Source organism: Coregonus lavaretus, assembly GCF_964263955.1.
Source record: "Coregonus lavaretus genome assembly, contig: SUPER_35_unloc_5, whole genome shotgun sequence".
Taxonomy (NCBI): Eukaryota; Metazoa; Chordata; class Actinopteri; order Salmoniformes; family Salmonidae; genus Coregonus; species Coregonus lavaretus.
In genome coordinates, this window is record NW_028167177.1 from 298,668 (window position 1) to 323,180 (window position 24,513).

At 44.1% G+C, this 24,513-nt stretch overlaps 2 protein-coding genes across 3 annotated transcripts; both read left to right on the forward strand.

Annotated features, from left to right (window-relative positions):
- Window positions 1-4,136: 4,136 nt before the first annotated feature.
- Window positions 4,137-14,915, forward strand: LOC311110396 (uncharacterized protein). Of its 2 annotated transcripts, XM_084188945.1 has the most exons (6): window positions 4,137-4,646; window positions 4,849-4,958; window positions 5,156-5,266; window positions 12,039-12,203; window positions 12,711-12,838; window positions 14,124-14,915. In XM_084188945.1, exons 1-5 carry the CDS (start codon window positions 4,367-4,369, stop codon window positions 12,804-12,806), a joined length of 762 nt encoding a protein of 253 aa, XP_084045071.1. In that variant the 5' UTR covers window positions 4,137-4,366; the 3' UTR covers window positions 12,807-12,838; window positions 14,124-14,915. The 2 variants fall into 2 exon arrangements, with proteins under 2 accessions (XP_084045071.1, XP_084045070.1); XM_084188944.1 differs by lacking the exons at window positions 12,039-12,203; window positions 12,711-12,838; window positions 14,124-14,915 and having other exon boundaries at window positions 5,156-6,900.
- Window positions 14,916-15,375: 460 nt separating this feature from the next.
- Window positions 15,376-24,140, forward strand: LOC311110387 (uncharacterized protein). Its single transcript, XM_084188933.1, has 6 exons — window positions 15,376-15,879; window positions 17,791-17,921; window positions 18,117-18,284; window positions 21,714-21,878; window positions 22,256-22,367; window positions 22,597-24,140. Exons 1-6 carry the CDS (start codon window positions 15,597-15,599, stop codon window positions 23,532-23,534), a joined length of 1,797 nt encoding a protein of 598 aa, XP_084045059.1. The 5' UTR covers window positions 15,376-15,596; the 3' UTR covers window positions 23,535-24,140.
- Window positions 24,141-24,513: the final 373 nt, after the last annotated feature.

Sequence of the window (24,513 nt, forward strand, 5' to 3'; positions counted from 1 at the left end):
AGTATAAACACCATGGGACCACGCAGCCATCATACCGCTCAGGAAGGAGACGCGTTCTGTCTCCTAGAGATGAACGTACTTTGCAAATCAATCCCAGAACAACAGCAAAGGACCTTGTGAAGATGCTGGAGGAAACAGGTACAAAAGTATCTATATCCACAGTAAAACGAGTCCCATATCGACATAACCTGAAAGGCCGCTCAGCAAGGAAGAAGCCACTGCTCCAAAACTGCCATAAAAAAGCCAGACTATGGTTTGCAACTGCACATGGGGACAAAGATCTTACTTTTTGGAGAAATGTCCTCTGGTCTGATGAAACAAAAATAGAACTGTTTGGCCATAATGACCATTGTTATGTTTGGAGGAAAAAGGGGTGGCTTGCAAGCCGAAGAACACCATCCCAACCGTGAAGCACGGGGGTGGCAGCATCATGCTGTGGGGTTGCTTTGCTGCAGGAGGGACTGGTGCATTTCACAAAATAGATGGCATCATGAGGAAGGAAAATTATGTGGATATATTGAAGCAACATCTCAAGACATCAGTCAGGAAGTTAAAGCTTGGTCGCAAATGGGTCTTCCAAATGGACAATGCATAATTCCAAAGTTGTGGCAAAATGGCTTAAGTACAACAAAGTCAAGGTATTGGAGTGGCCATCACAAAGCCCTGACCTCAATCCTATAGAAAATGTGTGGGCAGAACTGAAAAAGCGTGTGCGAGCAAGGAGGCCTACAAACCTGACTCAGTTACACCAGCTCTGTCAGGAGGAACGGGCCAAAATTCACCCAACTTATTGTGGGAAGCTTGTTGAAGGCTACCTGAAACGTTTGACCCAAGTTAAACAATTTAAAGGCAATGCTACCAAATACTAATTCAGTGTATGTAAACTTCTGACCCACTGGGAATGTGATGAAAGAAATAAAAGCAAAAATAATCATTCTCTCTACTATTATTCTGACATTTCACATTCTTAAAATAAAGTGGTGATCCTAACTGACCTAAAACAGGGATTTTTTACTAGGATTAAATGTCAGGAATTGTGAAAAACTGAGTTTAAATGTATTTGGCTAAGGTATACGTAAACTTCCGACTTCAACTCTACATGTTGAACTTCCATCCAAACGTAGTTGGAAGAGAGCAGAGTTGGAGAGACTTAACATTTCTCGAGGTACGTTTTATAGCATAACTTTTAGGAGTGGGACGGATTTCAAACGGAGACATATGGGTAATCAATATTAATTTCTAGGCAATGTAGTAAACTATAGCCTAATCATATTTAGGAAGTACATTTCCTTGGAAAGATAGCTGCTCCGCCAATAGGCTATAGACCTCTCTATTTAATTACATGCACACCTGTTCTCGCATGTATGGCTACTGAACTTCAAGCAGCAGCAAGAATGATGACAGCGGACACTTGCACTTTCTCTTGAGCTAGGTTTTGCATATAGGTTATAGCCTACCTTTTAGGAGGACGATTTGCAGGCAGAGACAAATAAATGGGCAGCCTAATAAATATTTATTGAAAACTAAAATGTGCAACACTCACTCACCATGGTAGCCTGTGCTCGTGTTGCGTCTTTTCCTTTTCAATTAAGATGACGTTTTTTGATTGCACCTCGACTCACGTTGGTTGAACGCCCTCCACTTATTTCCCATTATCAATATTTATTTACAGACACCGTAGTAAACTATAGTCTAATCATATTTAAGTTAATTTCCTTGGAAAGATGACTGCCACATAATTCCCCCGCCCATGCATAGGCAGCCTACTCTATTTCAATGAGACTACACATCTATACTGAACAAAAACAAAAACGCAACATGCAACAATTTCAAAGATTTTACGGTTCATAGAAGGAAATCAGTCAATTGAAATAAATAAATTAGGCCTTAATCTATGGATTTCACATTATTGGGCAGGGGCGCAGCCATGGGCGGGCCTGGGAGGGCATAGGCCCACCCACTGGGGAGCCAGGCCCAACCAATCAGAATTTGTTTTTCCGCAGGAAAGGGCTTTATTACAGACAGAAATACTCCTAACCCCCGGCTGGCACAGTTGCACGTGGTCTGGGGTTGAGGCACATTGGACATACTGCCAAATTCTCTAAAATTATGTTGGATGCGGCTTATGGTAGAGAAAGGATCATTCGATTCTCTGGCAACAGCTCTGTTGGACATTCCAGCAGTCAGCATGCCAATTGCACGCTCCCTCAAAACTTGAGACATATGTGGCATTGTGTTGCATGACAACTGCACATTTTAGAGTGGCCTTTTATTGTCCCCAGCACAAGGTGCACCTGTGTAATGATCATGCTGTTTAATCAGTTTCTTGGTATGCCACACCTGTCAGGTGGATGGATTCTATTGGCAAAGGAGAAATGCTTACTAACAGGGATGTAAACAAATTTGTGCACAATATTTGAGAAAAATAAGCTTTTTGTGCATATGGAATATTTGGGACAACACATTACATTTTGTATTTATATTTTTGTTCAGTATACTAGGCACACCTTATCTCGCACGCCCAACTAGGACAGGTAGGCTATTGAACTTGAAGCAGCGAATTCCGAGTGTGAATAATGCGACAAAGATGTGCTTTTAATACAATAGGTAGGACTAGGCTAACGCATTGCAAAGCAGAAAGACGACTGTTCACAAATAATCTGCGGGACAAAAACATTTTTCCATCCCAAAGTTGATTTATGACCACCGGCTCCCACCCGCAGCATGAAAAATGCCGACCGTGCCACAATGATCTCTGTCGCGACCCGCAGGCAGGCGGCCTTCTACCCTGATGCACACACACAATATATTTCAGTTTGGAAACAGCCAAACCGATGTTAGCAAAGCTGCACTGCTAGCCACAACTTCTTCTAACACTTCAAAATAAGTTTGGTAGCGTCAATACTTGAAGGTAGTTATTTTTTTGCAATAAAATTATAATTGTGGAATGCTCTGATACTTCCTATGTTTACCGGTCAGTTTTTTGACATCTGGAAAGCAATCCGTGCCGTAATGCCTGCCGAATGTGGATGACGTCATCACTGGAAAATAGAGATGCTGTGGCCAGATAAGGAAATAGCTCCAGTTCTAACAATTCCAGCAGTATGCACGTAAAAAAAAATCCCTGCTAACTCCACCAACTACCGAATTTAGTTTGAAGTGTTTTTGTGAAGCTTTGCTAACTTTAGTTCGGCTGTTTCCACACATGAAAACTGACGATGCTGGTGTCCAATCAAAAACGCATATTTTGACCAATTGTGTAGATTCTCCTCTAAGAAAACCTAACGTCTCTATCGTAATCCGTTTAAAAGTTATTGGAGTTTTTACCCTTGTAGGATGGCCAAGATTAGGGTGACTAAATCAAGATGCCAGAGAAAAAAAAGTGCTAAAAAGATATTGGAAATAGCATTGTGTGAGCGAGGCTGGATGCAGTGCAAGAATTAAGACAAAATGACAGGCTCTCCTGTTGAACTCATCTTTCTTTTCGAATCCGGAGGACATAAAACAATAGAGGTGATATCGATTTTCAGACATCACATTTTCATATTTTAGTATAAGCCTTTCATATGAATGCGAAATTCGTTATTTTTCCGTAGATTGCTCAGAAAAACCAGCGTATCTCTGTGAAATGTCAACGGAGCACACGGCAACCATTTTATTTTCAAAAGCTTTTTACATTCAATTCTGCTCGTGTCATGTTAATTTAGCTTTTTACGACCGGCAGAAACAACTTTGCAGAAGATGTAAAATCCTCAAAAGTCACTGCAAGAAGGGGCACTGCTCTGTCAACAGAGCGCGCTGCGTATTATCGGATGTATTAGGTTACGAAATCTGACTTTTTGGATATATGTTACTGATATGTTAGAGACCCCACTGAGCGAGTTAGAATATGAAGAATCATATTTGTCTTGGTAAAACGTATTTTATAACATAAGGACTATAACTCCAGGCTGTAGCCATATGTTAATAATGGATTATTGTTGACTCTGTCACCATGGGCCTTCAGACAACTCAAGGTATTTAAGGGTAATGTGACCCAAATATAGATTTGGCATTTACTATCCCTTTAAAATCTCCCAGTTTTGACCCCACCCAGTAGGTGGCGGCTTTTTGGTGTAGTCCGTCGATAAAACCTCAAAGAAGAAGACGTAAACAGAAGTGAACCGTGACCAAAAACTATTTCCACGTTTGCGTTTTTATTGTTGTCATTTAGACGTTTATTAACACCCTGGAACTCAAAATATGACTAATCTAACGACACAGGATCACACACTTACCCCAGGTATTCTTTAATTCGCGTTGGAGACTTGGTTGATAAATGTTATCAAGGTAATGCTAGCTAGCTAGCTGCTAAAGTTACCTAACAATGGACATGGTTTTTCACACTCAAATAGCCTCCATTATGGAGGTATTAGCGAATGCAGCCGTGGCAGAGATTTGTAAACTCGTAGACGACGACTATGCAGTGTTTCGTTTGGAAATTTCTCAAAGCAAGAAAGAAAACTGGGCATTGCGGAGGAAACTACAGCTACTGGAACTGAAGAAGGTGGCACGGGAGCGCGCAGAGAGGACAATGCGAGAGCGCGCCATCGCCAGTCGTCCCAGTAGTGTCAAGATCCTCGACCGATACAGAGGAATGGCAAGAGGTACATTTGCAGAAGGCTGCGGGGCCTGTCATCCTCTGCACATGTGACTTTAGATGTGTTAACCAGAATTGGGTCTTGGTCAGTTTTTGGATAGTATGCAATAGCCTAATTCCCTTGATTACTTAGCTATCTTGACAGTAGTTAACCTAACCACCTTATTTTCCCCCAATCACTCTCTTGGATGAATTACATCTCACTGGAGGTCAAGGGAGCTTTGTGAAGCCGGCGGGACACAATACATGGAGAGATGACCAACCAATCACTGTTGATGAGGAGAGTGGAACCTCAACCCAGCACATTATCGTGATAGAGGTTAGTGTAATAGTATTACATCAAAATTACAGTACATAAAATGTGGCCAGTTTATTTCAGAAAGGCTCTCCTCAGCTATTCACTTGCTTACATGTACATCCTCATTTATCTGCCATAGGGGAGCTTGTGTGACTTCTTTATGACATCGTTACCCAATTATACTCAATACCGTCAATAACCTCCCCTCTTCTTGTCAGTCTGTAGATGCAGAGGTTGCAGGTCCTGGGGTCAAGCTGGAGAGGTCTGAAGGAGAGGAGGACCCCACCACCGCCCCAGCGCCGCCCAGGACCCGACGCAGCATCACGGAGGTCGGTGGAACGCTGAATGCCGTCCTCAAGTCAGAGACAGACACCAATAATTTAACGGGTCTGGGGCGACTGGGCTATCCACCTGCTCCCCACTCAGAATATTTACTTTATGGTAACCCAAGCCCAAAGACGGATTTGTCCCATCAGGACTCAGGTGACATGTTAAAGACTGGCAATGATCCGTCCTGTTCATACACTATAGAGATGATACCTGGTGACAAGCCTGTCGGCTTAGAAACACAGACTGATCTGTCTAGAGGGGACTGGAACCAGTACAGTAGTGTATACCCTGAAGGGTGCATAGATAAGAAAGGGGAGGTTATAGTGGTAGATGAGTTGACTGTGAAACTGGAGGGTGACGCTCCTCTGACATGGAATACAGACGAGACTCACTTAGGAGAAGGACACTCTCAGGGCAACACCAGTGACTTCTTAGACTACAGGGAAAGCTTAAAGACCAATCTAGCTGTCGCAACCCACTCCCCTTTACACACGCTCAGGGATCGCAACCCACTGTCCACGCCGATGGCACCTTCGGATTCACAATACCTTTTCAATCAGGTATTGAACTCAAAGGATCAAAGGGCCAAGGCACAGGGAGGGGGAGCCACATCAGGAAATACTAAAGAGAAACGGTTCCTCTGCATGTTCTGTAACAAAGGCTTCAGCAGCTCCCAGAAGGTGGAGATCCACCAGAGGGTCCACACAGGGGTGAAACCCTTCAGCTGTACCCAGTGTCATATGCGCTTCACCCAGGCTGGTGACCTGAAGAGGCACCAGAGGGTCCACACAGGAGTGAAACCCTTCAGCTGTACCCAGTGTCACATGAGCTTTGCCCAGGCTGGCAACCTGAAGAGGCACCAGAGGGTCCACACAGGGGAGAAATCCTACAGCAACCCCCCAGTGTGAGAAGAAGTTCTCCCACTTGCACCAACTGAACATGCACCTGAAAGTCCATATGGGAGAAAGGCTGTTCGCCAGTACGCACTACGGGAAGAGGTTCTCAGAGGATACACTAGCAGAAAAAACATTCCACGCAATGACCTAGAAATTAACCATTCCACTCGATTGCTTCTGGCGTTTAAATCAAACCCTGCATTAAAGACAAAGATACATGTTAATTGTTGTCAGCAGAAAAGATCCACAGATGCTTTTGGAATAACGAGAGTAACAGATTAGTGTAGAATATTGCATTCAGACGTGTGCTATATAAGCCTAAAAAGTCTGTTACATATTGTGTTTGTACTGTGTAGGCTATATGATGTTCACAAATACCTATTTCTTTAATTTTTTCATGCAGATATTTTGTTGAGACGTGTGTGTGGGTTTTATATGGTGTATTTAAAAAAAATAATTAAATTTATTTTTTTCACCTTTATTTAACCAGGTAAGCCAGTTGAGAACAAGTTCTCATTTACAACTGCGACATGGCCAAGATAAAGCAAAGCAGTGTGATAAAAACAACAACGCAGTTACATATAGGGTAAACCAAACAAAGTCAAAAATAGAAAATATATATACAGTGTGTGCGAATGTAGTAAGTTATGGAGGTAGTAAGTTATATTTGTAAGTCGCTCTGGATAAGAGCGTCTGCTAAATGACGTAAATGTAAGGCAATAAATAGGCCATAGTGCAAAATAGTTACAATTTCGTATTAACACTGGAATGATAGATGTGCAAAAGATGATGTGCAAATAGAGATACTGGGGTGCAAATTAGCAAAAATAAATAACGATATGGGGATGAGGTAGTTGGGTGGGCTAATTTCAGAATGGATGTGTACAGGTGCAGTGATCGGTAAGATGCTCTGACAACTGACGCTTAAAGTTAGTGAGGGAGATAAGTCTCCAGCTTCAGAGATTTTTGCAGTTCGTTTCAGTCATTGGCAGCAGAGAACTGGAAGGAATGGCGGCCAAAGGTGGTGTTGGCTTTGGGGATGACCAGTGAGATATACCTGCTGGAGCGCAGACTACGGGTGGGTGTTGCTATGGTGACCAGTGAGCTAAGGTAAGACTGGGATTTGCCTAGCAGTGATTTATAGATGACCTGGAGCCAGTGGGTTTGGCAACGAATATGTAGTGAGGGCCAGCCAACGAGAGCGTACAGGTCACAATGGTGGGTAGTATATGGGGCTTTGGTGACAAAACGGATGGCACTGTGATAGAGTACATCCAATTTGCTGAGTAGAGTGTTGGAGGCTATTTTGTAAATGACATCGCCGAAGTCAAGGATCGGTAGGATAGTCAGTTTTACGAGGGCATGTTTGGCAGCATGAGTGAAGGATGCTTTGTTTGCGAAATAGGAAGCCGATTCTAGATGTAACTTTTGATTGGAGATGCTTAATGTGAGTCTGGAAGGAGAGTTTACAGTCTAACCAGACACCTAGGTATTTGTAGTTGTCCACATACTCTAGGTCAGACCCGCCGAGAGTAGTGATTCTAGTCGGGTGGGCGGGTGCAAGCAGCGTTCGGTTGAAGAGCATGCATTTAGTTTTACTAGTGTTTTAAGAGCTGTTGGTGGCTACGGAAGGAGTGTTGTATGGCGTTGAAGCTCGTTTGGAGGTTTGTTAACACAGTGTCCAATGAAGGGCCAGATGTATACAAAATGGTGTCGTCCGCATAGAGGTGGATCCAAGCTTCACCAGCAGCAAGAGCAACAACATTGATATACACAGAGAATAGTCGGCCCGAGAATTGAACCCTGTGGCACCCCCATAGAGACGGCCAGAGGTCCAGACAACAGGCCCTCCGATTTGACACATTGAACTCTATCTGAGAAGTAGTTGGTGAACCAGGTGAGGCAGTCATTAGTGAAACCAAGGCTATTTAGTCTGCCAATAAGAATGCGGTGGTTGACAGAGTCGAAAGCCTTGGCCAGGTCGATGAAGACGGCTGCGCAGTATTGTCTTTTTATCGATCGCGGTTATAATATCGTTTAGGACCTTGAGCGTGGCTGAGGTGCACCCATGACCAGCTCGGAAACCGGATTGCATAGCGGAGAAGGTACGGTGGGATTCGAAATGGTCGGTGATCTGTTTGTTAACTTGGCTTTCAAATACTTTCGAAAGGCAGGACAGGATGGATATAGGTCTGTAACAGTTTGGATCTAGAGTGTCACCCCCTTTGAAGAGGGGGATGACCGCGGCAGCTTTCCAATCTCTGGGGATCTCAGACGTTACGAAAGAGAGCTTGAACAGGCTAGAAATAGGGGTTGCGACAATTTTGGCAGCTAATTTTAGAAAGAAAGGGTCCACATTGTCTAGCCCAGCTGATTTGTAGGGGTCCAGATTTTTCAGCTCTTTCAGAACATCAGTTGTCTGAATGTGTGAAGGAGAAGCGGGGGGGAGGGGCATGGGCAAGTTGCAGCGGAGGGTGCAGAGCTGGTGGCCGGGGTAGTGGTAGCCAGGTGGAAAGCATGGCCAGCAGTAGCAAATTGCTTGTTGAAATTCTCGATTATTGTAGATTTATCAGTGGTGACAGTGTTTCCTAGCCTCAGTGCAGTTGGGAGGAGGTGCTCTTATTTTCAATGGACTTTAGTGTCCCAAAACTTTTTGGAGTTAGTGCTACAGGATGCAAATTTCTATTTGAAAAAGCTAGCCTTTGCTTTCCTAACTGATTGTGTATATTGGTTCCTGACTTCCCTGAAAAGTTGCATATCGCGGGGGCTGTTCGATGCTAATGCAGTACGCCACAGGATGTTTTTGTGCTGGTCAAGGGCAGTCAAGTCTGAGGAGAACCAGGGGCTATATCTGTTCTTAGTTCTGAATTTTTTGAATGGTGCATGCTTATTTAAGATTGAGAGGAAAGCACTTTTGAAGAACATCCAGGCATCCTCTACTGACGGAATGAAGTCAATATCCATCCAGGATACCCGGGCCAGGTCAATTAGAAAGGCCTGCTCGCTAAAGTGTTTTAGGGAGCATTTGACAGTGATGAGGGGTGGTCGTTTGACCACGGACCCATTACGGACGCAGGCAATAAGGCAGTGATCGCTGAGATCCTGGTTGAAGACAGCGGAGGTGTATTTAGAGGGTAAATTTGTCAGGATGATATCTATGAGGGTGCCCATGTTTACAGATTTAGGGTTGTACCTGGTAGGTTCGTTGATAATTTGTGTGAGATTGAGGGCATCTAGTTAAGATTGTAGGTTGGCCGGGGTGTTAAGCATATCCCAGTTTAGGTCACCAAGCAGTACGAACTCTGAGGATAAATGGGGGGCAATCAGCTCAAACTGTTTGGGCACAGACCTGGATAGTATGAAAGAGCTCTGCAGGCTCTCTCTACAGTAGATTGCAACCCCACCCCCTTTGGCAGTTCTATCGAGACGGAAAATGTTGTAGTTGGGGATGGACATTTCTGAATTTTTGGCGGCCTTCCTAAGCCAGGATTCAGACACTGCTAGGACATCAGGGTTGGCGGAGTGTGCTAACGCAGTGAATAACTCCAATTTAGGGAGGAGGCTTCGGATGTTAACGTGCAAGAAACCAATGCTTTTACGGTTACAGAAGTAAACAAATGATAACGCCTGGGGAGTAGGAGTGATACTGGGGGCTACAGGGGTTAACCTCTACATCACCAGAGGAACAGAGGAGGAGTAGAATAAGGATACGGCTAAAGGCTTTAAGTACTGGTCTTCTAGTGCGTTGGGTACAGAGAAAAATAGGGGCAGGTTTCCGGGCGTTGTAGAATACATTCAGGGCATTATATACAGAAAAGGATATGGAAGGATATGAGTACAGTGGAGGTAAACCTAAGCGTTGGGTAACGATGAAAGAGATAGCACCACTGGAGGCACCGATCGAGTCGGTCTCCGTGTGTATGGGGGGTGGGACAAAGGAGCCATCTATGCCAGTGAAATAGTACAATAAGAAATAACCAAAACAGCAATAAGCAAGGCATATTGAAATGGGAGAGAGGCATAAAGCAATCACAGGTGTTATTCGAGAGCTAAGACAACAGCTGGTAATGGCGACAAAGTTTGGGCTGAGGCTAAACATAAACAGGATGCGGTACCGTATAAAGGAACAGTCCAGCAGGCATCAGCTGTATAGCTGAGTTATCATAAGGTCCGGTGAACAGCAATAGGAGAGTTCGGAGGTAGTTCGGGGGCTGCTATAGCACTAGCGAGCAAGAGACCACGGCTAGCGTGTGCTAGCGGGCCGGGGCTAGCAGATGGATCTTCGAGGTCGACGTCGTAACGGGAAACCTGTTGTAATCAAATCAGACGATTTTGTCGGCAGACCAGTCGTGTTGGATCGGCGGGGCTCCGTGTCAACACTAGGAGGTCCCGTCCGGTTGACAGAGGTAGATGGCCTGGCTCGCGGCTAGCTCGAGGCTGATTAGCCAACAACAACGTCCATTTGATTGCAGCTATCTAGCTACGATAATCCAGTGTTAAAGGTCCAGTGAATCAGTGATTCTGGCAGAAAAACCTATATGTTCTGGGTCGATAACGCGCTGTGCAGACAGTGCAGATTGGCGGATAATAGTCCAGGCTAGAGCTGGCTGGTAGGTAGTGCAGGACAATGGTGAGAAACCGCTAGCAGGGGCTAATGGCAAGTAGCTAGTTAGCTGGCTACTCCCGTCCGGTAGACAGAGAGGTAGATAGCCGGGATATGGCCCTGGCTCAAGGCTAACTGGTGCTTGCTTCAGGGGCAGTGGTGATTAGCCAAACAGCAACATCCAATTCGGTTGCGGCTAGCTAGTTGCGATCCGGTGTTAATGTCCAGTGATTCAGTTATTCCGGCAGAAAATCCGATATTCTGGGTGAAAACCGCTAACGGTGGCTAATAGCAAGTAGCTAGTTAGCTGGCTAGCTGGTATCAACTGGAGATTCTAGATAAAAGGTAAGTCAATAATAGAATCCGTTCCACATTGAGTGAGGCGGGTTGCAGGAAAGTATATTTTGTAGAAGGATGAAAAGTGTGATAGGGAAATATGTACAAAAAATACAGAGAACTGGCTATTTACACAGACACACAACAAAGAACACGACCGCACTGCTATGCCATCTTGGATTCAATGTTTGTTTACTAAACACAAAATAGGACTTTTCATTAATTGAGATTATGTTTAGTGTATCACATCTGATCTCACCCTATTCTGAAAACACCAGGCAGTGCTTTATAACCAATATGCCTTCCAGCCAATTAGAGTGCTTGAGTGGACATTTGGACTCTGGCTCCACCCACTCTAGCTCAGTGTTTTAGTCGTTGACAGAAGACCAAGTTTTCAGTGTTTATTCTAAAAGTGTTGTGCGTTCATCTGCAATAAACCACAAGATCACATCTGATGTAAAATGTGTGTGTGTTTAACTGTGTGGTGGTAAGCAAGAGAATAAAACACTGGATATGGACATGTCTGCCTGGTTGTTGCCGGACCGCCTGTAGGGGGACAGACCTAAGTAGAGTCAGCATTAAGTTACTAGCGGATGAGGCAGCTAGCAGTTTTTACAATACACACACTAAATATACCTACACATACCCACACACTAACAAACACCTAATGTACACGTCAAAATAGTTTAGTCAGGTTTGCCCGATAATTACTTTTGACTTATCATACCTGACTTGTTTTTACCCATATCATATTAAATGTCCACCATGATGGGTTTAACAACAATGAAGTAATTATGTAACTACAGTATAGGACTCTAGTATACTGTAGTGGGGATGGGTAAACACTCCATGTTGAAAGTGTGTTTAGTATCTGTGTGTGTGTACGTACCTGAGGGAGTGTATGTCTGTGTAATCTGTATCACCTCTCTATTCCAGGAGGAGGAAGGTCCAGAGGTGCTGCTGGTGAAGGAGGAGGGGTGTGAGGAGGGTCTGGGGAATCCTGAGGGGACCATGGTCATGGAGGACAACCAGACTACACCTCCTCCTGAACCCACAGAGGAACCAGCTGAGCAGCACAGGACCACACACAGTCTCACTGAGGTGAGCCCACTGTAAACTACTGTCTGAATGGTATTAGGTCAGGGCCCGTATCCACAAAGCATCTCAGAGTAGGAGTGCTGATCTAGGATCAGTTTTGCCTTTTAGATCATAATGAATAAGATTATTTGGAAAGATCCTAGATCAGCAATCCTACTCTGAAAGGCCTTGTGGATACGGGCCCAGATCTTGATGAATTTTGTCTTAACTGTATGAATTATCAAACCATTAAAGTGTCAAGTAAGCATTGACCTACTGAGTGGACTAAAGATGGCGGAGCAAGGTAAGGGAGACATACATATACAGAACATAATATATATACTTCAATGGGAATAGTGATGCACCTGGCTATTATTTTCTCTTCATTCATCAAATCAATACAACTTATGTTTACATACTAAAACACACATTATAATGTATGAACTTGACCAGGTAATTGACCAAAAAACTCCATATGTAGAGTTTTCTCTGCCATGTTTGTAAAGTCTATTTTGTAACCTCTTCCTGCAGGTGGTTGGCTGGAGGCTAACAGATGAGGGGACGTCGTCACTGAGCAGGCCAGCACCAGAAACAGACAGTGGAACACAAAACAACATCCGAATTTAGTCTCCATGACAACAGACTGGCTGAGACCAAGGGTAGGTGTAGATTTGGTCCGCGGGGACGGGGTATGTGGTGGGAGAGAACAACAGACACAGACTCGGCTAGCAATGCTCTGTCCTGCTCCTATAGTTGTGATTCAGAGACTGACGGCGCCTCAGGTTAACCCACTAACAGGTGCTGCCTTCAGCCTGCCTTCTATAGGATCTATCAACTGGAACATGGACCCTGCCACAACAAACTCCCTGGCCTTCGTCCTCCTCATATTCTCTTTATGTTAAACTAGACCTCAGACAGTGACAGTGTCAACACTAAATGTCAACACAAGCCCATTGTCAAATGAGAGTAGTAGAGATGGAATCAGTGGCAGTGCTTGTTCTGGGGGAAAGCCTTCAGTTTCCCCAAAAAGGTGGAGATCCACCAGAGAGTGCACACAGGGGTGAAATCCTAAAGCTGTACCCAGGGTCACATGCGCTTTGCCCAGTCTGGGCACCTGAAGAGGCACCACAGGGTCCACAAAGAGGTTCTCCCACCAGCACCAGCTGAAGATGCACCTGAAGGTCCAAATGGGAGAGAGGCCGTTCGCCTGTACGGCAAGAGGTTCTCAGAGAGGAGCTACCTCAGGATACACCAGCAGAAAAATGCACAAAGTCCATGTATAGAGTGTAGTGATATGTAATGTAGTACTAGTTAGTTTGTAGTTAATTCTGTTAGTTTTAGATGTTCTAGGGAACTGGATGAGGTGAACTGAGGAAAGAATGAGTATGTTGAGGCAGAGTAGATGATATCGTGATGGTTGGTGTGATGGCGTCTGTGAAAATGCTTAATTGATGGGTCCAACCCTAACCTAACTGCATGTCCCTTTAGGTTGATGCTGGTGTTTTATAATGCATTAATGATAGTGCCTTAATTAATGTTTCCTTGACATTAAGTAGTGAAGCTGTGTGTAATTTAATGTTAAACCTTAAATTCATTTTATCAAAGTGATGGTACCAGATTGACAGAAAAAGTGTTACCATAGTGAGAAATGTTATTCTACTTGTCACATCATTTTGTGCAATAAATGTCATTGTAATGCCATTTTGTTTTAATTAAATACGAGATTGACTCTGTGCTGACTGACTTGGTTATTTTTTTATCATTGCAGGGACAGAGTTTTGACATTTAAAAAAAATCCAATGGCTCCATATTGTTAGGTACTTCAATCAGTGTTAGAGATGGGCTTGACTATGGTTAACATTTTATAATATGTCATGTTTCTGCGTACCGTAAAGAGTTTCTTATATAAACCTTTATGCTTTTCTGTACAATCTTTGTTTGCAGTCTGCAGTCAATGAAGACCTGCTGGTGGGAGAGACTGGACCTCAGAAGCAGCTAGTCGCAAACCCTGGTCCTGGATCAGAACCGTGGATCATGAGCCATCGCTCTTCCTTCCCGAGTCGGAACCAGGACCCAACCGCGAGGGACAGCGACTTCACCACAACCACTACATAGAACACAACCAGCGGACAGAACAACCTCAGTCCTGGTGGTCATCAGAGAGACAGAGGCTCCAGTCAGGGATCCAGTCTGCAGCCCAGACCCTTCTCTTCACAGTCTCAGTGCAGGGATGAAGCAGGGCCTGGGGCTGATAGAGATAGACCCTCCTGTTCCTATGATACAAACACCACAGTATCCATGATGCACACAGCAGGTCACCCTGGGCTTTAGCCTTCACAGGGAGTGGCGGGAGACCCCTCTGGTGGTAGTCTATCAGGAAGTCTGTCTTCTCCTTCAGGATCCAGTCACCTACTGAGAGTTCATAGAAGGGCCTGGACCTGGGTCTAACCTTCCTCAGCTGCCTCAAGGAGAGGCTTTTCAAGTGCAAACTATGTTTAAAAGAGTCTCTCCTTCCTGAGTAACCTTATCAGACATGGAGTGTCCACAATGGGAATAAATCGTAGCAGTGTGGCTTGAGATGTACGCAGGGGATATCTGGGAACCATTCTTTAGCTGTTATATATATAGTTATCATGTGAAGTGTTTTGGGGTAACCCTTTGTTAACTTGTCATTTGTAAATAACTGTTTTTATAGAGACAGTAAACATAGGCTATAACAAGTAAGTAGCCTTGCACAAACCTCATCTCCTGTTTCTGTAGCTTGAGGCAGCTTGATGTACAAGTACACCACCTGGACAAGACGCTAGTCTATTGCAGGGCCTTACCCCAAATCTATCTCCTTAATGCTGAGTGCCAAGCGGAGACGCATCAGGGCCCATTTTTACAGTCTTTGGCATGACTCGGCCAGGGATTGACTCACAACCTAATCTCAGGGCAGACACTAACCACAAGGCCACTGAGTCGGTCAGACTATAACAAGGACAGTTGAATATTTACCTTACTGATGTTATTTTCTACTCTATTCTTGCTAACACACTGTTCTTTATAAACACGTCTGCTCAGCTTAAAAGATACTGATCATAGGTATTTGATGTGTTATGTAATAAGCAGTACCATATTTCAAAGAACAGCACGCACACCTTTTTCATTTAACGAACGTTACACCCTTCCATCTATGACGCCAACCAATAAGATCCTTTCTCTTAGGTAAACGGAAGGGAACGGGGACCAAGAACGATTTCGACGTTAGCGTTTTATTATCTAGACGTTTATTAACACACTGGAACTCAAAATATGACTCATTTAACTGCACAGCATCAAATACTTACCTCAGGTAGTCTTTAATTCGCGCTGGAGACAGGAATTGGTTAATTTATGTTATCTTGCTAGATAACGCTAGCTAGTTAGCTGCTAACAATGGCTAACGAAATGGTTTTTCACACTCAAATAGCCTCTGTCATGGAGGTGCTAGCGAATGCAGCCGTGGCAGAGCTCTGTAAACTCGTAGACGACGACTATGCAGTGTTTCGTTTGGAAATAACTCAAAGCCAGAAAGAAAACAGGGCATTGAGGAGGAAACTACAGCTACTGGAACTGAAGGTGGCACGGGAGCGCGCAGAGAGGACAACGAGAGAACGCGTTCTCGCCAGTCGTTCTAGTAGTGTCAACATCCTGGACCGATACAGAGGAATGACAAGAGGTACATTTTGCAGAAGGCTGCGGGGCCTGTCGCCCCATTCCCCTCTGCGCATGTGTTCAGATTTGTTACAACATTGGGTCTTTGTCAGTTTTTGGATAGTATACCATACTTCTCCTGATTACTTGGCTATCTTGCACATATTTTTTCATTTAACCAGCCAGGTCAATTAAGAACAAATTAATCTTGCACAAATATTATTTACCGAATGTCCCATTGTCATACTCAATAAAAAAAAAGTAATGCATGGAACATAATCAATAAATAAATATCAACAAGCTATGAGAAGTGTTACCTTACATCCAGGGCTGGATTACCTAACTGGCACGCAAGAGCTCTATTTTCATTTTATCTGACCAAAGCACAGGTTCCAATCCAAGTGCCAATGCCATTAAGCAAACTCCAGGCATTTACATTTGTTGGTAGTCAGATTAATCAGGCTGTAATACACAATTAATTGGTATATACAGCCTGAAACTAACAGGGATGGGCATTGACATTTGACTGTTGGAGTGTTCCCATGATTTTTTTCTGAGTACTCAAATGAGGGGGGAAAAAATATATGTTTAGAACATAAGGCCCGCACTGGAAAAAATGTGTGCATTTATCTATATGCCAACAGATCGCAACAATGCCTAATTTATCATAACCATTACAGATAACAAATCCTAATTGCTCACATTCAGTCATTTAAAAAGCAAGCGCCATTTAAGATTAATTTATGGAAACCGTAATATCAACGGGTAGTAACTGGATTGTTCTCCACCTTCCCCTGATTCAGAATATACCATTTTCATTGTCCTGGCATATTTGGTTCAAATGCTATTGACGATGAAAAATGAATATCCAATATAAAACTAATTTTACCTCGGTGCCAAACTGAACCATATACCTACCAGCTCTCTAGAAAGTAGTGTAAACAATACTTTTCTGTCTATATTTTGTCTCAAATTTCGAGCAGCTGACGGACAAACTGCACAAACAGCTGCTAGAGTAAGTTTAAATGTATAGTATGTACATTTACACAATTGTGCAGGCATTAGTTTCAGGCTGTATATACCAATTAATTGTGAATTACAGCCTAATTAATCAGCCTAATTTGTTGGATGACATGAAATAGAGCTCTATGGCCACGCACACCAGTGGTGGGTTTGGCGTCGAAATGACAATGCATGACCAGAAAAGAACCACATACCCTACTGTAAAATATGGTGGTGGATCTTTGGTTCTGGGGCCCTTTAAGGTCAATGGCATCATGGACTTTACCCAGTACCAGGATATTTGAGCCAAAAACCTGATTGCCTCTGCCAGGAGGCTGAAACTTGGCCGCAAGTGGATCTTCGAGGAAGACAATAACTCCAAGCCCACATCAAAATACACAAAGAAATGGTTAATTGGCTACAAAATCAAGTCTCTGGACTTGAAACACATTGAAAACCTGTGGTTTGAATTGAAGAGGGCAGTCCATAAGCACAGACAAAGGATATCAAGAATCTGGAAGGATTCTGTATGGAGGAATGGTCTAAGATCCCTCCAAATGTCTTCTCCAACTCATTAAACATTTTTTTTAAAGGCTCCGTGCTGTTATCCTTGCAAGGTGGGGTATTGAAAACAGGGGTGTCAATAATTTAGACCCTTACCTTTTTTAGATTTTTTAAAAACTTGTTAAACAAAATCTCTTACTCTGAGCAATTGTATTAGTATAATATAATGTATACCTTTATATTTTAGCTCATCTTTATCAAGGGTGTGAATAATTACGGATCCCACTGTAGGTGCCCCAGGTCCCCAGATGTGGTAGTCCGGCTTACATCCTTGCCAATTGTAGACGGTGTCAATAGTGTACAATATTGTGTTGAGCTTTGACAGTAGTACCTAACTTAACCACCCCTTTTCCCCAAATCACTCTCTTAGGTGAAGGACATCTCACTGGAGGCCACAGGAGTTTTGTGAAGCCAGCGGGACACAACGCGTGGAGAGATGACCAACCTATAGCTATAGATGAGGGGAGTGGAACCTCAACCCAGCATGTTATCGTGATAGAGGTTAGTGTCATAGTGTAACAAAGTAAATTATAGTACATCAAATGTGGCCCGTTTATTTCAGAAAGGCTCCCCTCAGCTATTCACTCATGTACATCCTTATTTATCTGCCATAGGGGAGTTTGTGAGACTTCCCTACGACATTGTTGTACAATTTAACTCATGTACCGATAATAACCTTGTCTCCTCTTGTGTCAGTCTGCAGATGCCGAGGCTAGAGGTCCTGGGGTCAAGCAAGAGAGGTCTGAAGGAGAGGACCTACGACACAGCAGAGACATCCAGACTGGAGCAGCGGCTGGAATGGCGCCCTCTTCAGTCACGGGGGACCTCGCCACCTCGCCCCAGCCCCGATGCAGCATCACGGAGGTCAGTGGAACGCCGAACACCGTCTTCAAGTCAGAGACAGACACAGAGACTTTAACTGTAACACAAAGGCTTTTACACACAGGATCTGACCACAGATCAGACCCAGAGAGACTGGTGCTGGGGGCCACTGGGCTGTCCTCCTGCTCCCAGCTCAGTGTTTACTTTACGTTAACCCGAGCCTGAGGACGATTCAATCCCATCGGGACCCGGGCAACTTGCCCTTGGTTTTAGAGACACAGACTGATCTGTCTGGAGAGGACTGGAACCAGTATAGTAGTAGTGTATAGGATCCACACAGGGGTAAAATCCTTCAGCTGTACCCAGTGTCTTATGCGCTTTGCCCAAACTGGCCACCTGAAGAGGCATCAGGGGTCCACTCAGAGGAGAAACCTTACAGCTGCCCCCAGTGTGAGAAGAGGTTCTTCCACCAGCACCATCTGAATATGTAACTCTAGCTCCACACGGGAGAAAGGCCATTCTCCTGTACGGGAAGAGGATCTCAGAGAGGAGCGAGCTCAGGATACACCAGCAGAAAAACCATTCCACTCTATAACATAAACCACGTTTCCATCCACAGTTTTAATGTGAGTAAAGTCATACTGAATAAATAAAAAAATCACGGCAGCTGTGATGGAAACAGGAAGTTTCGGTACAATTTGATAAATGCCGACAGATAATTTGTTAGTACGACATGGTGGGATCTTTTTGCATCTGTAAAATTAATTATGCGAGAAAGGGTGGTGGAAACTCCTTTATGTGCAAATGTTGATATAGTAACCATCATATCGAAGTAAACTTGGAGTCACGCGATGACATGGTGTGTGGTCCTCCCAGTACGACTCGGGGAAACCATGCAGTTTATTAGGGTACAGATTAAATAACTTATAAACTTCACAGGGTGGTGAAAGTGCACAGTGATCTTGATGCTCATTTTTAAAGAAATATTAAAGGTCTTATTCTGGTGACATGATGATCGATGCTTGACTGCTGTTTGACAAATAAAAATATTCTCGCTCTTATCCATAATAATCTCATTAAGTAGACTAGCCTCCCTGCACTGTATCTGCAAACTGTTGGCTAGAGCGCAGGTGCCAAGACCAGAGTAGGCACATTTGAAAATGTGATGGAAACACATTGAACTTTAGATTTTTATTCGGTACATGAAAACGTAAGCGAAAAAGTACATTTCGTGTGCACTACCTCATCACACACAGATTTGTATCTGCAACAAGTCAGTTTGGTGGAAACACACCACTGGTGGGAAAATGCACATATTTACTTTATGTAGATTTTTGAATATTCGATTGAAAATCTGTCGTCAATTAAATGGAAACCTAGCTATAGAAAGTAACCATTCCACTCGATAGCTTCTTATGTTTAGATCAAACCCTACGTTAAAGACTAAGATTTATTTTCATTGTTGTCAGCAGAAAAGATCCACCGATACATTTGGAATAACGAGAGTAACATATTTCAGTGTTGAAAATTCCTGGGTAGAATATTGCATCCAGACATTGTGTGATATAAACTCAGCAAAAAAAGAAACGTCCCTTTTTCAGGACCCTGTCTTTCAAAGATAATTCATAAAAATCCAAATAACTTCACAGATCTTCATTGTAAAGTGTTTAAACACTGTTTCCCATGCTTGTTCAATGAACCATAAACAATTAATGAACATCCACCTGTGGAATGGTCGTTAAGACACTAACATCTTACAGACGGTAGGCAATTAAGTTATGAAAACTTAGGACACTAAAGAGGCCTTTCTACTGACTCTGAAAAACACCAAAAGAAAGATGCCCAGGGTCCCTGCTCATCTGCATGAACGTGCATTAGATGTGGCCAGGGCAATACATTGCAATGTCCGTACTGTGAGATGCCTAAGACTGCGCTACAGGGAGACAGGACGGACAGCTGATCGTCCTCGCAGTGGCAGACCACGTGTAACAACACCTGCACAGGATCGGTACATCCGAACATCACACCTGCGGGACAGGTACAGGATGGCAACAACAACTGCCCGAGTTACACCAGGAACGCACAAACCCTCCATCAGTGCTCAGACTGTCCGCAATAGGCTGAGAGAGGCTGGACTGAGGGCTTGAATGCCTGTTGTAAGGCAGGTCCTCACCAGACATCACCGGCAACAACGTCGCCTATGGGCACAAACCCACCGTTGATGGACCAGACAGGACTGGCAAAAAGTGCTCTTCACTGACGAGTCGCGGTTTTGTCTCACCAGGGGTGATGGTCGGATTCGCGTTTATCGTCGATGGAATGAGCGTTACACTGAGGCCTGTACTCTGGAGCAGGATCGATTTGGAGGTGGAGGGTCCGTCATGGTCTGGGGCGGTGTGTCACAGCATCATCGGACTGAGCTTGTTGTCATTGCAGGCAATCTCAATGCTGTGCATTACAGGGAAGACATCCTCCTCCCTCATGTGGTACCCTTCCTGCAGGCTCATCCTGACATGACCCTCCAGCATGACAATGCCACCAGCCATACTGCTCGTTCTGTGCGTGATTTCCGCAAGACAGGAATGTCAGTGTTCTGCCATGGCCAGCGAAGAGCCCGGATCTCAATCCCATTGAGCACGTCTGGGACCTGTAGGATCGGAGGGTGAGGCCTAGGGCCATTCCCCCCCAGAAATGTCAGGGAACTTGCAGGTGCCTTGGTGGAAGAGTGGGGTAACATCTCACAGCAAGAACTGGCAAATCTGGTGCAGTCCATGAGGAGGAGATGCACTGCAGTACTTAATGCAGCTGGTGGCCACACCAGATACTGACTGTTACTTTTGATTTTGACCCCCCCTTTGTTCAGGGACACATTATTAAATTTATGTTAGTCACATGTCTGTGGAACTTGTTCAGTTTATGTCTCAGTTGTTGAATCTGGTTATGTTCATACAAATATTTGCACATGTTAAGTTTGCTGAAAAGAAACGCAGTTGACAGTGAGAGGACGTTTCTTTTTTTGCTGAGTTTATAAGGCATATATAAGCCTTAAAAGTATTACATAGTGTTTGAACTGTATGTAGGATGTATGATGCGTTTAATTACTTCCATTCAACTACTTAATTATATATACTGTATATAATGCATATACAATGCGGTCCTAAATTAGACACACTTGATAAAGATGAACAATAATGATTTTTTGTTCAGTATAGTATTTTTCCCTGATCTTTATCAAGGTTGCCAATGATTTTGCAGTTACATTTGCATGTACAGGAATTTGACTCTGTGAAATCGTATATTTACATTTAAGTCATTTAGCAGACGCTCTTATCCAGAGCGACTTACAAATTGTATAGGACTCAGACATAGTGGGATGGGTAAACACTCCATGTTAAAAGTGTGTTTATTATCTGTGTGTACGTACCTGAGGGAGTGTATGTCTGTGTAATCTGCATCACCTGTCTCTTCCAGGAGGAGGAGGGTCCAGAGGTGCTGCTGATGAAGGTGGAGGGGTGTGAGGAGGGTCTGGGGAACCCTGAGGGGACCATGGTCATGGAGGACAACCAGACTACACCTCCTCCTGAACCCACAGAGGAACCAGCTGAGCAGCACAGGAACACACACAGTCTCACTGAGGTGAGCCCACTGTGAACTACTGTCTGAATGGTATTAGGTCAGGGCCCGTATCCACAAAGCCTCTCAGAGCAGGAGTGCTGATCTAGGATATCATCTTATTCATTACTATCTAAAAGGGAAAACTGATCCTAGATCAGCACTCCTGCTCTGAGACTCTTTGTGGATACTGACCCAGGTCTTGATTCGTTTTGTCTTAAGTGTGGGACCATGCCTTTCGAATGATCAAACCATTAAAGAGTGTCAATTAATCAAATCGACTAACATGTTTGCATAGTACTCATAGCAATCCCTCTTTGCCCAATCAGAAGATGCTCCATAGCAGGGTGCTCATATCAGATGTCTTGATCCAACATCCTCTCACTCTGTACCTCTTACAGTCAGTAGACATGGAGGATGGGAAGCCTGATCTGCTGCTGGTCAAAGAGGAGACAATAGAAGATGGACCAGAGAGCATTGATCTGCTGAGTGGACTAAAGATGGGGGAGCAAGGTAAGGGAGAAATACATATAGCCTACATACAGGAATAGATCTTCAATGGGAATAGTGATGCACCTGGCTATTATTATTTATTTAGTTTCTTCATTCATAAAATGAAATGAATACAACGTATGTTTAGTTACATTATAATGTGTGTGTTTTAGTATGAACTTGACCAGGTAATTGACTCAACTCTAGATATGGAGTTTTTTCTCTGCCATGTTTGTTGTCTTTTTTGCAGGTGGTTGGCTAGAGGCTAACAGAGGAGACTGGGCAGCCATCTTAGATTTCCAGACCCAGACCGGTGTAGCCAAGGGCCCAGGGGAAATCATCACTGAGCAGGTCAGGACCAGAGGCGACATAGTGGAGGTCAGTGGATGGGACAGCGCCCTCAACTCTGGGCTGGGGAACAACACTGTTAACCACAACCAGAAACAGACAGTCGAACACAAAACAACAAACAAACTTAGTCTCCATGACAACAGACTTGCTGAGACCAGGGAGAGGTGTAGATTTGGTCCGCGGGGACAGGAAGGTGTCCGTATGCGGCGGGAGAGAACAACAGACACAGACTCGGCTAGCGATGCTCCGTCCTGCTCCTATAGTTGTGATTCAGAGAGACTGATGGCGCCTCAGGTTAACCCCCTAACAGGTGCTGCCTTCAGCCTGCCTTCTATAGGATCTATCAACTGGAACATGGACCCTGCGACAACACAGACACTCCCTGGTCTTCATCCTCCTCACACTCTCCTAATGTTAAACCAGACCTCAGACAATGCCAGTGCCTCAACACTAAATGGCAACACAAGCCCATTGACAAATGACAGTAGGAGAGACAGAATCAGTAAAGGTGGCAGTGCCAAAGAGAAGCGCTTCCCGTGTTCATTCTGTGGGAAGGCCTTCAGTTTCCCCAAACAGGTGGAGATCCACCAGAGGATGCACACGGGGGAGAAACCATTCGGCTGCCACCTGTGCCGGGCCACTTTCTCTGACTCTTCTAACCTGAAGAGGCACCAGAGGATGCACACGGGGGAGAAACCGTTCAGCTGCCACCTGTGCCAGGCTAGTTTCTCCCACTCGTTCAACCTGAAAAGGCACCAGAGGGTCCACACAGAGGAGAAATCCTACAGCTTCCCCAGTGTCAGAAGAAGTTCTCCCACCAGCAGAAGATGTACCTGAAGGTCCACACGGGAGAGAGGCCGTTCACCTGCACACACCGCGGGATGAGGTTCTCAGAGAGGAGCAACCTTAGGATACACCAACAGAAAATGCACACGGCCCATGTATAGAGTATAGCGATATGTAATGTAGTACTAGTTAGTTAGTTTGTTTGTAGTTAATTCTGTTGGTTTTGGATGTAGTAGGGAACTGGATGAGGTGAACTGAGGAAAGAATGAGTATGATGAGGCAGAGTAGATGATATCGTGATGGTTGGTGTGATGGCGTCTGTAAAAATGCTTCATTGATGGGTCCAACCCTAACCTGACTGCATGTCCCTTTAGGTTGATACTGGTGTTTTATAGTGAGATAATGATAGTGCCTTAATTAATGTTTACTTGACAAGAAGTAGTGAAGATGTGTGTAATGTAATGTTGTACCTTTTCTAAAGTATTCAAACATATTTTATCAAAGTGAGGATACCAGATTTACAGAAAATGTAAAGTGTTACCATAGTGAGAAAAGTTATTCTACATGTCATGTATCGTTTTGTGCAATAAAAGTACTGTACTTCACGTTATGTGAGTGTATGACCATTTTGTTGAAATGAAATACAAAATTGACTCTGTGCTGACTGACTTGGTTATTTTTGTATCATTGCAGGGACTGAGTTTCCCTTATCTCAGTCGAACCAAAACATTATACTTAATTCTTGAATCAACACATATGGCCAATGGCGCCATAATGTTAGGTACTTCAATCAGTGTTGGGCTTGACCGTGGTTAAAATTTTATGATATCATGTTTCTGTGTGTACAGCAAAGAATTTCCAACATACCCCAACCAAAAGCTAGGGATAGATGGCAGTATTTGCGCAAAACTGAAACCGCGAACAACCGCATTCAACCACAGCAAGGTGACCAGGAACATGGAGAAGTACAAACAGACCAGCTACGACCTCCGTATGACCGCAAAGAGGCAAAAAGTCAGTACAGGGACAA

Bases quoted from the DNA above. Each gene is read 5' to 3' on its own strand.
- LOC311110396 (XM_084188944.1), top strand. From the start codon at position 4,367: ATGGACATGGTTTTTCACACTCAAATAGCCTCCATTATGGAGGTATTA. The intron at 4,647-4,848 runs GTACATTTGCAG...ATCTCACTGGAG, and splicing joins ATACAGAGGAATGGCAAGAG to GTCAAGGGAGCTTTGTGAAG. The intron at 4,959-5,155 runs GTTAGTGTAATA...TCTTCTTGTCAG, and splicing joins AGCACATTATCGTGATAGAG to TCTGTAGATGCAGAGGTTGC.
- LOC311110387 (XM_084188933.1), top strand. From the start codon at position 15,597: ATGGCTAACGAAATGGTTTTTCACACTCAAATAGCCTCTGTCATGGAG. The intron at 21,879-22,255 runs GTGAGCCCACTG...TACCTCTTACAG, and splicing joins ACACACACAGTCTCACTGAG to TCAGTAGACATGGAGGATGG. The intron at 22,368-22,596 runs GTAAGGGAGAAA...TCTTTTTTGCAG, and splicing joins ACTAAAGATGGGGGAGCAAG to GTGGTTGGCTAGAGGCTAAC.